The sequence below is a fragment of the Mobula hypostoma genome, chromosome 6 (genome assembly GCF_963921235.1).
Source record: "Mobula hypostoma chromosome 6, sMobHyp1.1, whole genome shotgun sequence".
In the NCBI taxonomy this organism is placed as follows: Eukaryota; Metazoa; Chordata; class Chondrichthyes; order Myliobatiformes; family Myliobatidae; genus Mobula; species Mobula hypostoma.
The window spans coordinates 43679246-43692800 of NC_086102.1; the positions used below are offsets into that span (position 1 = coordinate 43679246).

At 38.0% G+C, this 13555-nt stretch overlaps 1 protein-coding gene across 1 annotated transcript in view; it reads right to left on the reverse strand.

Annotated features, from left to right (window-relative positions):
* The window catches only part of man1a2 (mannosidase, alpha, class 1A, member 2), a 128721-nt gene that overhangs the window by 38341 nt on the left and 76825 nt on the right, over positions 1-13555 (reverse strand). The window contains exon 6 of the mRNA XM_063050720.1: positions 10413-10507. Coding sequence (XP_062906790.1) covers positions 10413-10507 — 95 coding nt within the window. The remainder of the gene's footprint in view (positions 1-10412; positions 10508-13555) is intronic.

Sequence of the window (13555 nt, forward strand, 5' to 3'; positions counted from 1 at the left end):
TGGTGTGCCATGCACTTAGAATCTCTAATCTTAAAGTACTGGGGCAGCATGGTAGCATAGTGGTTAGCACAACGCTTTACAGTACCAGTGATACAGGTTCAATTTCTGCTGCTGTCTGTAAGAAGCTAGTACCTTCTCCCCGTGATTGCACCGGTTTCCTCCGGGTGCTCCCACAGTCCAAAGATGTACCAGTTAGTAGGTTAATTAGTCCTGTGATTAGGCTAGGGTTAAATCAGGGCTTGATGGGCAGCCCAACACGAAGGTCGGAAGAACCTGTTCCGCACTGTATCTCACTAAATAAATAAACTGACAAACAAACTTTTCCCAGTACAAGCATAAGTGCATTGTTAGGAAGAAGAGCAAAAGGCATGTAGAGTTGCTGGAGGAAGAAGGAGGTCTTTATTCCTATCTGAGTTTCAGTAAAGGTAACTGTGTGAGACCTCAGCACTTCAATAAATGGCGAAGTATACCAACTTCTCCAACTACAGCTCTTGAGCAGTGCAAGAAATATTTTGCCAGTGGTTACAAACATAACCACATGAATTTACATACCTGAAACTTTCTAAGCTGAAAGTAGGGGTATGTACAGTTGTAAGATGCTGTAAGTGTTGTATACCTAGTGAACTATATTATACACATCATTATTTCTTGCCAGGCAGCAGCTTGAGAAACAAACTTGAAGCTTTGTGAAGGTTGCAGCCTTCTCTATGATGCAAGAGGGCAGCAAGTGAACACTAGGCTTGTGGGCATCACATCAATTTAGGTATGCACCACATATAAAAGAGGATTCTACTTTCTTGATGCTCCACTGGGACACTCAATGGATTCAAATCAGCTTTCTGGTAACAGTCATGATGCCTTCTCTGATAATCTGCATTTGAATCATCACAAATGCCAAAGAGGTGTCACTGTGAGAAGGGCCAATGGGTGGAGGGGTCAGAAAGGCTGATCTTTGACAATATGGCTTTTGAATCTATTGCACAATCCATTCATGTGGGCTATATGTGCCAGGGCAGACCATCTGGCTGCTTGAGTAATGAAGACCTATAAGCAAAGTACCTCAAGAACTGTAGTGGCCTTCCTATCATGAAGGCCATGATATCCAATAAACCACCTAGATTCCCCATTTACACACCTACATGTCAAGAAAGGCAAAATTGCCAAAATAAAGGGCACAACCGAAAGTTCCAACCCAACTTATAAAGCAAAGTATGTCAAATATAATACAAATACTATCTAATCACTCTTTTAATTTCCTTAATTAGAAAGATAGATATGGTATCACACTGAGTGAGGATAGCAGAGTCATGTTCTTGGGGCAACACCAGTAGAATATATATAGCTGTGCTGTAATATTCAATATATTACTACCAGTAAAACTATGCATTAGAGTAAGATAAACCATATCTGGATGAAGACATTTCACATAACTGGGATAAGCTATCTTCCCCATGGAAGACTCCATGAGAATGAAAGTGACATACTGGTGAAACACAGATTTTTCTAAATTCAAGTAAACCACTGCCCCAATGCTATCCTTTGACATTCACTCTCACAATCTACTCACTATGAGCTGGGATACTATTGTCCACCTGCACTACACTTTCTCATGGGTTGTTACACGTTATTCTATATTCTGTTATTGTGTTACATCTTACAACCTCAATACTCTGTGTAATGAAATAATCTGATGATCAGCAGGCAAGGCAGACTTTCCACTGAATCTTAGCACACTTGACAGTAATAAACTAATTCCAATTTTTTCACCTAATTTTCTTCTCCCTTTGTTCAACTCTCCCATTCCTTCCCCAAGCTGGCTCCACCTGCCCACCACCACCTCCCTACCTAGCTCCTTGACCTACCCACTTACCGATTCCCAACCTGTTTCCACTTACACACCACCCCTCACCCCTTCCCCATATAGTTCTACCCATCACCTAGCAGCCCCTCCCCCAACACACACAGGCAATCTTTCCTGTAGTCTTTCAGTTCTGATGTAGGGTCTTGGTCCAAAGCATCATAAGGAGAACATGAGGAGCAGGAGTAGGCCTTTATGGCCAATCAAGCCTGCTCTGCCATTCAATAAGCTCATGGCTGATCTGGACATAGACTCAACTCCACCTCCTTGCCTTTTCTCCGTAGCCCTTAGTTCCTCCACTATGCAAGAGTCAATCTAAACTTGTCTTAACTATATTTAATGAGATGGCCTCTATTACTTCTCTGGGCAGAGAATTCCAGGTTCACCACTGCCTGGGAAAAGCAGTCTCTCCTCATCTCCGCCCTCATTCATAAGGCCAGTGATGTTGTGGGGATGGAACTGGACTCTCTGACGGTGGTGTCTGTAAAGAGGATGCTGTCCAAGTTGCATGCCATCTTGGACAATATCTCCCATCCACTACTTAACGTACTGGTTGGGCACGGGAGTACACTCAGCCAGAGACTCATTCCACCGAGATGCAACACAGAGCGTCATAGGAAGTCATTCCTGCCTGTGGCCATCAAACTTTACAACTTCTCCCTTGGAGCGTCAGACACCCTGAGCCAATAGGCTGGTCCTGGACTCATTTCATAATTTACTGGCATAATTTACATATTACTAGTTAACTATTTATGGTTTTATTACAATTTAATTATTTATGGTGCAACTGTAACAAAAACAAATTTCCCCCGGGATCAATAAAGTATGACTAAATCTATCACCCTGAATCTATATCCCCTAGTTCTAGCCTCAACTTGCACCCTTTGCCAACACAGATGTGCTTAACCTACTGATTTCTTCCAGCATTTAGTTTGAAGTGAAAGACCAACTCATGTGGTGTGTATATGAAAAAAATACGTATTGGCAAAGAAAGAGAAGCCACCCACAAAATTAACAGATGTTGCAACCTGGCTCTAAGGGATGTTTGAAAGTTTTGACATTGTATACATTCTTCCATTCAACACTTCAGTGAAGAATAATAATGCAGGTGAATGACAGTTTATTAGCTTGAAGCTCTAATCGAGAAGTCGGCAAGCAGCCAGTTGAATCTTGCTGACAACTTAAGTTCAAATTAATTTTTCAATGATGTTGATAACTCATATTTGTAAATTATTATCTGCAAACAAAACTAAATACAGTGGATTCTGGTTAATTGGGCTACTGATTAATCGGACCAGACACTTATTTGGGAGAACTCTTAAACAACTACTTTGAGGCATTGATCGTGTGGATAGTCAGAGGCTTTTTCCCAGGGCTGAAATGGCTAACATGAGAGGGCACAATTTTAAGGTGCTTGGAAGCAGGTACAGAGGAGATGTCAAGGGTAAGTTGTTGCTGTTTTTATGCAGAGAGTGGTGAGTGCATGGGCAGCCAGCAATGGTGTTGGAGGCAGATATGATAAGGTCTTTTAAAAGACTCCTAGATAGGTACATGGAGCTTAGAAAACTAGAAGGCTATGGGTAACCCTAGGCAATTTCTAAAGTACGTACGTGTTTGGCACAGCATTGTGGGCCAAAGGGCCTGTAATGTGCTGTAGGTTTTCTATGTTTCTAACAAAATCTAAACAAAAAACTGCTGGGATTCCCTTCATTTATTTGGGACACTACGCCACTTAATTGGTGTGGGGAATTTGTCAAAGTTTCTGACTGGCGTCAGAGACAACACTAATCTTGGAGTGAACAGTTTTTAAGTAGCGTAGGTTACATGTGTTTATGTTCAAAAAGCAGTAAATTTTGTCACTGATTGGTGGCAAGAAGAAAGGAGTAAGAAAATTCAGAACAGTTTTGTTCACAGAGGTCTGGAATGCTAGAAATGGATGGGAGTAAAAATAAAATAATTTCACTACTTCTACAAGTTAGGAACTAACTAAGAAATTGAAAGTATCGACAATCATCTTGAATGTTATCCTTGCTCCCCACTGGACACTCAGGTCTCACCTGTGGCACCAAGTAGCTGTTTGCATGCGACAATGGCCACACCCCAATGCACCACTTCGACAGGAAGGCTAAACCAAATGAGGGTAGCCAGCATGTTTCATACCAAGTTGAGATAGTGACGTGCCTATCCTGGTATACCAAGTCAGATCTGGCAGACTGGGCATGTGAGATCTACAGGAAGGCAGTTCTGCAACACTCCTTGGAGAGCGAAAAGCATGACAAGGCACAGAAGAAATCGTGACCATCTACTTCAACCAGGGAAGACCTCAGTTGCGATGCCTACTTGTACCATTGGAGCCAGATTTCCAAGGTTGAGAAAGTGGAACTGCCCCAGTCCAATGGCTTTTCCCCTTTAAAAACTCTTCCACACAGGTTTCCTGTCATTGTCAGATATGACAAGCAACCAGGAGTAATATTGATAATATTCTAATTTATTCTGTATTTCATTTAAAGGTATGATTTGTTACTCAGTTAAACTGTAGTTTGTCTCTTTTATAATTTTTTAGCTATTTGCATGAACCGTCAACTAATTGGGGCAGATTTTTAATTGTGCTAAGATATACTGGTCCTAGTGTGATCCAATTAACTGGAATCCACTGTATTATCAATCTGTTCTTTCCAGAAAATTGCGAAGAACCAACACTTCACATCATACTTCAGCACCGAGGTGCGTACAACCAAAGAAAACTGCCTTACACAATTCATTCCTTATGCCATACCAACATAACTTCCTAAATTTCCTAAAATGAAAGACTTAATGTACTGCCTTGTCTAATTTTTAACGATAGTCTCTTGACTGAAAATAGAAGTCTATATAGGAAGATCTTATTTGAGATTTGTTAAAGAAAAAAATTAAAGTACACATCAACAAGTGTGGCAGAAAACTGTTAACATCGCTTTTCTTTGAATCATGCAATGCAGTTTAGTGTTGCACGTCAATTACTGCGCATATCTGGTCCCAAACATGTAACCACAGATTTTACCTTCTCCTCATAAACAGGATTCCCCAATAAACAGGAAATGTGGAGGAACTCCAAATGAAGAGAGCCAAACTCTGCAAGAATGCTCGCTCGCTACGAGGCCCACACATAATTACTGCCTATCCCACTGAAAAGAGAGAGTCAGGTTCAGTTATAAATGGCACCTTCTCTCCCACTTGAAGACTTGTATGTACAATACTATTTCACTGCAGACAAGATCACAAGGACTAAATTGTACATTACTGACCTCACCTATGTAACATCCCATAACAAATTATGTAAAAACACAGCAAAACATGCTTTCAAATGTACCTACAATAAAATTCACCTGTTATGGTAATCCACATCTTGCATTAACTTTGGGATATGAGTTGACAAGTTGCAACTGTAGTCTATAATCTTTCCTAGAATTCTGATCATCCAAAAGAAAAACACCTTTCATCATTTCCAGATTCAAATAAGGTATGAGAAAATAACTACTACAAAACCATGCAATGTCAGTACAACTTTGGAGTAAAGCTGTATCTCATTGCACTTCATTACCATTCCTTAGAAACAAAAGTTTTCCTCAAAAAATATCACTTCACAGAAATAATCCTGAACATTTTAGACATCAATATATTGGACAATCCAGCATCCAAAACACAAACTACTGACAGGATCACAGCTAATATCAGAACATTAAGCAATTTGAGCAAGCCTCAAAAAAAAAACAACAAACTAACTTCAGTCATTTTAATCATCAATATGCCATAGTATCAAGAGTTAACACAACTGCAACAATTTAGTGCACAATTATGGAAAAAAAGCTTAAGGAAGAAAAATAGGAATGTACAGATTTATTCATTACCACTAGCATCACCCGAGTTCCACAAATGGGCAATAATGAATTTGCTAGGTTGCAGAGGTTATCGGGCATTGTAGCCACTAAACAACAGGAAAATGCTTTATTTCAAACCAAGGTCTAACTTTTGCAATGTTAATATAAGAATGTTCTCACTGGATTGCAAGACCCCTGCTCCACACAAGAGTAACAACTAAACCAGAAATAGTCACTTAAGCAAGTTAGTCAATAGCTGGTGGGTGCCTTCATAATAATAGAGGTAAGCCTCTTGGCCATTTATGCCTGCTCTGCATTTAATAGGGCCATGCCTCATCTGTTCCAGGGCTCGACCCACCTGTGACTACTTCACATAGTATTCAATTCCATGATCTTTCAAAAAATATATTTGCTTCCTTTTTAAATACTTCCAAATGTGAAGCTTCCATAACCTTCTGAGATAAATGATTCACCACAACTGGAAGTAGTTCTTATATACCTCAGTTTTAAATGACTACCCCTTAATCTATTATCTGTATTCTATCTTCTAACCATTCTACCGCATGCCCAGTGCTTTCGAAGACAAAACTGATAGTTCCTTTTCCCTCCATTATTCTTTACTGTTGGAAACTGCCGTCACATTATTCAATTTGTAAATATTTTACCATATTTTATATTTTGTCATCATTGTCATCACTGCACATAAAATTCTCTATCCTTGTTAACTTAGTGGAATAATACTACAGATTCACTCTAATTTTTTAAATGAGGTGGCTTGTATATCACTAGCTCTTTACTGTTGCAAGCTTGTATTTAATATCAGTGGTTCAACTGTATATGATACGGATATCCAAAGTGTTTCAGTCGGATAAACTTTGGTGAGGCCACATTTGGAGTATTGTGCACAGTTCTGGTCACTGAAATACAGGGAGGATGTGGGGACTTTCGAGAGGATGCACCAGGCTGTTATGTAGATTAGAGAGAGACCTAACAAACTTGCATTCCTTTCTCTGCAGCATCAGAGACTGAGGGTCAACCTGACAGAAGCAAATAAGATTATGTGAATCATTGATAGGGTAGATTGTCAGAGTCATCTTCCCAGGATTAAAGTAACAAATACTAATGAGCAGATTTAAAGTGAGAGGAGGAAAGTTTAAAAGGCTTTTTTTTGAAAACACAAAGTGATGGGTACCTGGAATATGCTGTCATAGTTTTTGGTGGAAACACATTTTGAAAGCATTTTAGACAAGAACGTGAACAGTGAAAGGATGGAGGGATATGGGATTAGGCAGATGGGATCAATTTAAAATTACATCATGTTGGGTACAGATATTGTAGGCCAAATGGCCTGCTTCTGTGCTATACTGCTCTATGTTTTTTCAAGGCTACCTCCAACTCTGCTCTTGATAAGTATTATGTTGCATCAATATTACACCAGTATCAAAATATTCTCCCCAGCCTGTTGCAATATAAATGTTACAATAGCTTCCACCAAAGCAGCTTTTACAACCAGTTAAAAACTTCTAAACTATAAATTTATAGACTGCATAGGAAAGATTAGATTGATTATGATATAGGTTTATGTAGCTCAGCAAAATTCCATGAGCTGAAGGGCCCTTACTACGCTGTACTGTGTTGTGTCCTAAACTCTAAAAATGGTGATATCAAAATAATAATACAAATTCCAAATAATTATTACTTTGTTAAGCAATTTTCATTAAGTTAATTTGCATTAATTGATTTTGTCACATTTTTAGCTTTATATAAGGCACTTTTCTGCCTGGAGAACAAAATACAATAAAGTGTTAATTGATGAAAACATGGTTATGATACAGGGCCAATGTGCAAGTTTCACCAAACTATACTAAAAGCCCCTAAAATTTCTTCTTTTTTTTAAAGTTTTTTTACAACTAGGAATTAGGCTAACATCTGTAACAATTTGTTAACAAAGTCCACATCATTATATTCCAAGAATTTAAATTTGGAAGCTACACTTCAAAAAGACTACTTTCCAATTCTTACCCTGATAGAGACTTCCCTGAACTTACACAACATGATTTTCCAAATAACAAGCCAAACATGAAAACTATTCTTAAAAAATCTTTAATTTGTTGTCTGTTTCCCCTCAGAAGTATTGTGCCTAATCTTCTCCATTACACAGATTGTGGATATCATAAACTAAGCAAATGACTGCAATCTAGCTGTAAAATTAAATGAAACACAAATTGGCCACTTTTTTTCCTTAATTGTTAAACAATGGTAATTCACTTATATGACAAACTGAAGGTTTATATCCGCTTTCAAATTATTAGCTCAGATACTTTACTGCTGTACAAGTACGTGGCAAGAATCTCTGGAAGTATTCTCAAAAGTGAGAGCTTTAAAAATATCTAACTGTTAAATATTCACAATATAGAATGCTGCCTTGCCATTGCAATCCTGTTACTACAATTCTAAGTGCTAAACATTTGGTAGAATATTCAATACTCATTCAATCTTTATCCCTCTGCTATGTATCAATGCTAAATGACAATGTGATTTTTTTTTCACCCAAATAGAGGTAAAGCACGAGTTATTCACAAACCTTTATCACCAATTTGGAAATTTCATTACATTTCCTATGGCTCATTCCATGCTGCAAAGGTTATAATCTTTAAATTATACATTAATTTCTCTTAATTTTGACATTATCCATTTGGATAAATTTCTCCATATTAAAGTAAGCCTTGCATTATGTGCCATTTTGTGATAAGGTTTTAAAAACATTTCTGACAAACAAGTTGAAGCCGTCAACCAATTCAGTGGTAAATCTTCACTGTATTTAAGTGCATCAATAAGTGATCATTGTTAAGATGTAGAGGCCAAAGTCATACTAGATGAGGACTACTGCTCACTTTCATTGCCTGCTGGGCCTGCGTGTCCTCAGTTACCTGGTCACACATGGTACTTTGATAATAAATTTACTTTGAATTTTTTGAACTTTGAGTGCAATTATGTTGATCCTCCACACCCAGAGGTGTGCACTTAGCAAGATGTAACAAGACATTGGTAGTGAGTGGATCTCCGGTCGTGTACTCTGGATGGACCAAACTTAGAATACCCTGACAACTTTTGCCAGTAATTGAGATAGAGATGAGGAGAGGGACAGTTTGGCCTGCTGCAAGAACTTGTGAATATCTTGCTAGATAGAAGAATTTTTTAAAATGTCTGTAGGAAACCCATTTAAAATAGGATCTCTGAACATACGGCAGTCTGAATGGCATATGCAGAAAAGGTGACCTCGGCAAGGACATGTTGGAAGAACATGTCCCCAGGAAGACGAGGCTTCATTGTCAGACATTATGTTGACTCCAGCAATGGAACAAATTAACCTTGTTGCATCTCAGTAGTCTGGACTTGGTGAGCTTGCACGAGTCCAGGACTTGTGAGTCAGAACTGTCAGCCAAAAATCACCAAGATTCAACTTAATAGTTTGATGTTTTAGTCTCTTAAAAGATGTCAGTGCATCAGAAAGTTTGTGCTTTGATTTAGCTTTGTACTTATGCCCTGTTGCTACGAATATGCATGAACTGCAAAGAGCTACAAAACAGCTGAGGTCGTGATGTGAACAAAGTCAATATAGTTTCACAATTTATGCCCAACTCTGAAAGATCATTTAGTGCAAGGAGATATAACTGTAAAATATGTTTTTACAATATGTTCTTCGAATGTACTAACTAAAATTATCATTGAGTCCTTCACAAATTTTGAACCAAATTATTAAACTCTCAACGAGTTAACAAAATGTAGATTGATAAAATGAACACTTCAGTTTTTTAATCAAATTTCATCAAATATGTTTATTATTTTTTTCACTGCAAAGCATTGTTGGAATTAACTAGAAAAAATATAAGATTAATGATTTTGATGCAGAAATATTCAAACTTCTCAATATGAATTTGAAATCTAAAATATTCTGCATAGCCAAAAATTGCTTGGTACAGGATGTCATAACATTAATCATATGAAATAACCTCAGTATTAAGAAAGCACATCAAATCGTGGTTTGACAATGAACATGTTAGTTAAACCCAGATATCAATTAAAATCAGTTCAGCAACTGATTTTTTTTTTTAAAGTTAAATGCTTCCATGCTCAATTAAAATATGCCCTGCAACTTTCAGGAGATTTAAAAATGCTATAAGCTGTAGGTTATATTAAAAATTGCAGTCACATTGCTTTTACAACTCCAAATTTAGTATTATGATTATGGAAACCACAGATTGGAACAAATTATTGCTCAAATTGTTAACTTTTCAGTAATTGCAGAGCATTTTCCAGTCCCACACAATACACATGCATAAATTACAGATATTAAGCATGCATGATTGTCCATGCATAAATTTAATCACAGCAAAGTACTGGACATGAAAGCCATTTTTAAGGAAACATTTTAACATAAGGGTGAGAAAAATATGGTGCAATTTAATATTACAAATGTGTTTATACACTCAATTTATCCAATATCTTTTACTTTGAGACTACAGCTATATTGCCAACTGTAAAATGCAGAAAAGGTATAAACCAACCATTCTGCAGATTACATGCCTTCTGCTTTAATAGATGGTGGACAGAATATGGCAGTAAAGTGAGAGTGGGGTGGAGGGGGGAAATAACTCCTGCTCTACCTGTGACAGACATTATGTAAGTAAACTCACCTCTTCAGATTCACCATTGCCCAAGGGATACCAGTCGGGGTGTTAAAGGAAGGCAGCAACTTCTCAGCAAGTTGTGCTGCCTTTTGCTTAAAGACCTGAAAAAGCAAATTTAAATACATTTCAAAATTCACTTGCTTCATACTTACACTTTAGAGACTAGAAACAAAAGACCCGTTATTGAGTGCTTTCAAAGTAACCACGGAGTGGGAAAAAGAGAAATGATCGTTTCCCTCTCTACAAATAACTGAATCGCATACACTAAAAATAACAATTAAAAGTTTCAAATGTTTTCAGGTAGCACTTTACGTTGGCTTGATGGTGTTGAGAATGTGATATATACAGTGATTACAGATTATGAGGAAGTACTCTTCTACAGCTACTGACAGGACATAACACCAGTTTTGTGCTGGTAGATCCATCCTAAACCCATCACTTAGCATAAAAGTTATCCCATTTTATATGGTGGAGAAACAAAGAACAGTCTCTATAAGCGCTACCCTATTGTTACTCCAAACAACTCTGTTAAATGCAGATGTAAATAATAAGAAACTGGGTGAAGAGATAGAGCATATGTTGCTTTTTTATAACAAGTTTTCTTGTAACTACATCTCCATTGGATGCCCTATAGGACACTGCAAACTCAGCTGGAAAAACTATTCTGAATGATTCTGTAGCCCCCTGCCTCTCCATGCATGTTACCAAAAGTATTCTTCCAAAGCAGTGAATTACTAGCTAAGGGAGTATGATGGTAGGAATCTTCCAGGTCCATGGTTCATCTGATGCCCTGAGACTTAATGAGTCAAAAGCCAATGTTGAGATCTCTCAGGAGTCATTACTTCCCAAATACACTTGTCTGTGTTTCTGCCCTTGTTGGAGCAAAGCACATCCAGATTCTGGGACTGGTCTAAAATTGACTCCTTCTACTTTAGGCCACGAACTTATCAATCACCCCTCGTATCTACAAAACCAAAGTGAATGAGAAACTTAAATGCTTCAAATATAGGGAAATGGGTTGGCATTTACCTAGGCAGAGTAGCTTGGATGCTAAATAAATTATGTGAAAGGTAGATATCAGCATACCGGAAAGGATATCCAACATTAAAATACAGCTTACTCTGTAAGCCATTATTGAAATTAAAATTGTCCTGAAGGCAAAATAAATTGCTTTCTAACAGTTACCATCACATGGTAATGGAATTCTTTATCAAATCAAAAGTGATTTAAAAAATAGCATGCAATAGGTATTGAAACTGCCATTTCCCTTTCAAAATGAATACATCAATAGAACACATCCTAGGTGTCCACTCCCAAATCCAGCACATTTTAGTACTAGCTCCTTCATGCTACTGTTACATACCTCAAGGAGATCTTGTGACTTTCTTGTGAGAATGATGTAATGGTCTTTTGGAGGTCATCTGATGTAATTTTTCCGCCGGTGAGGTCACGTGATGACATGTTCACCACGGGTATAAAAGGGAAGTCCCCTGGTGACGCAGTTAGCTTTCCAGCTAGAACACTGGTCAGTGTCTCTGTTCCGTTGCGTATTTGTCTTATGACGCAGTTTCATTTTTAAAACGGAGTGTTACGTTCTATTGTAAGGCACAATAGTGCTGGATTGGCAGTTTACCCATTTCTGCCAGATTTGTTGATGTACCTATTCAGTAGTACTGGAGAGTGAAGACTTTATCGAAGTACAGGATATGAAGGATTAAGAGAAGTTGGTAATGTTCGGCAGCTTAATAAAGGATCGACCTTATTGAGTCTTCATTGAAGAAGTAGTGACCTGCATCGAAGATAACTCCTGCCAAAAGATCAGGGTAGTTCATGCAGGATTTGCTCGCCAGAAGAAAGGTCAGTTGTTTTAAGCTGTTTATTTCCTTCATCGTGAATCCTTTTGGACAGAACCACCAGGAAAGTCGCGTCTATGAAGAAATCCTTCTCCAGAGAAGTCTCTCCCAATTGAATGTATTGGACTTTCCAATACCATTTTAAGAAATGTATTTGACTTTACCGCTTTAAGAACTGTTTTCGCATTTATTGCTTTAAGAACCAGTACTGAGTGGCAATTTGTTGAATGGTCGCATAGCGTTTAACTTCGAGTTAAGGTTTTCGTCTTTTTTTAATTGTTTATCCGTGTTTAATAAATGTTTGGTTGTTTTTATATAACCTGACTCAATTGATATTCATTGTTGCCGGTTACGTAACACTGCTTTTAGAAATGCAGAATGGAAATACATTGCAGCTGTTAATTGGGATTGACAAGAAAAGACAAAAACTGTGCTACATGAGTGCATAATTAATTCACCTGCTACGACTTGGCTAACATTAGCACTAGCTCTAAATAGCTTTCATTTGGACTACAACTGAGAAAGCACAGTACAAAATCAAAACTACATATTGCATTCAAGCAGAGAACAAAAACAAATGAAATTTCTACATCCTCTCCCCTGGCTGTTTAAACAGCCAACATAACAGCTTGAAGTCTAGTCCTCACACATACAAGATGGCAAGCACATATACAATATCTTTAAAATACAACCATACAAATTAGACACACACACATATAGTCCAGACTCTGAGTCCATTGAATTCCACAGAAGTCTTCAGTCAACCACTATAGAGCTTGCCTTCCACCAAGCACTGGGGCAGTATCGATTACAACCTGGATGCCACACCACTCCACCCCCGGTGGAGCGCACTGGCTCCGAAGCCCCAAAAACTATTAGATTTAATGTTGAGGCCTGACACCACCAACATCCTCCAGCTCATTTGCAACATGGATTTAATCCTTCCACACCCTCCATTCAACAGCAGGAAGATCTTTTGTTTCTTCCCTGAACATACTCCAATGCACTCCCATTCCACCATCTCTCATATACCTTGCTAAACTTCCATCAGCTTCTTCCAAATCAGAGATGCAGCTCTCTGAAACCACAATAAGTCAGAATCAGATTTATCATGTTGTGAAATTTGTTGTTTTGCGGCAACTGAGCAAAGACATAAAATTACCATAAATTACACAAATAAATTGTAGAATAAAGCAATAATGAGGGAATGGTCATGGATTCATGTACTGTTCAGAAATCTGTTGGTGGAACTGTTGTTGTTTACGAATTTTTGAGTGTGGGTCTTCAAGGCTATTT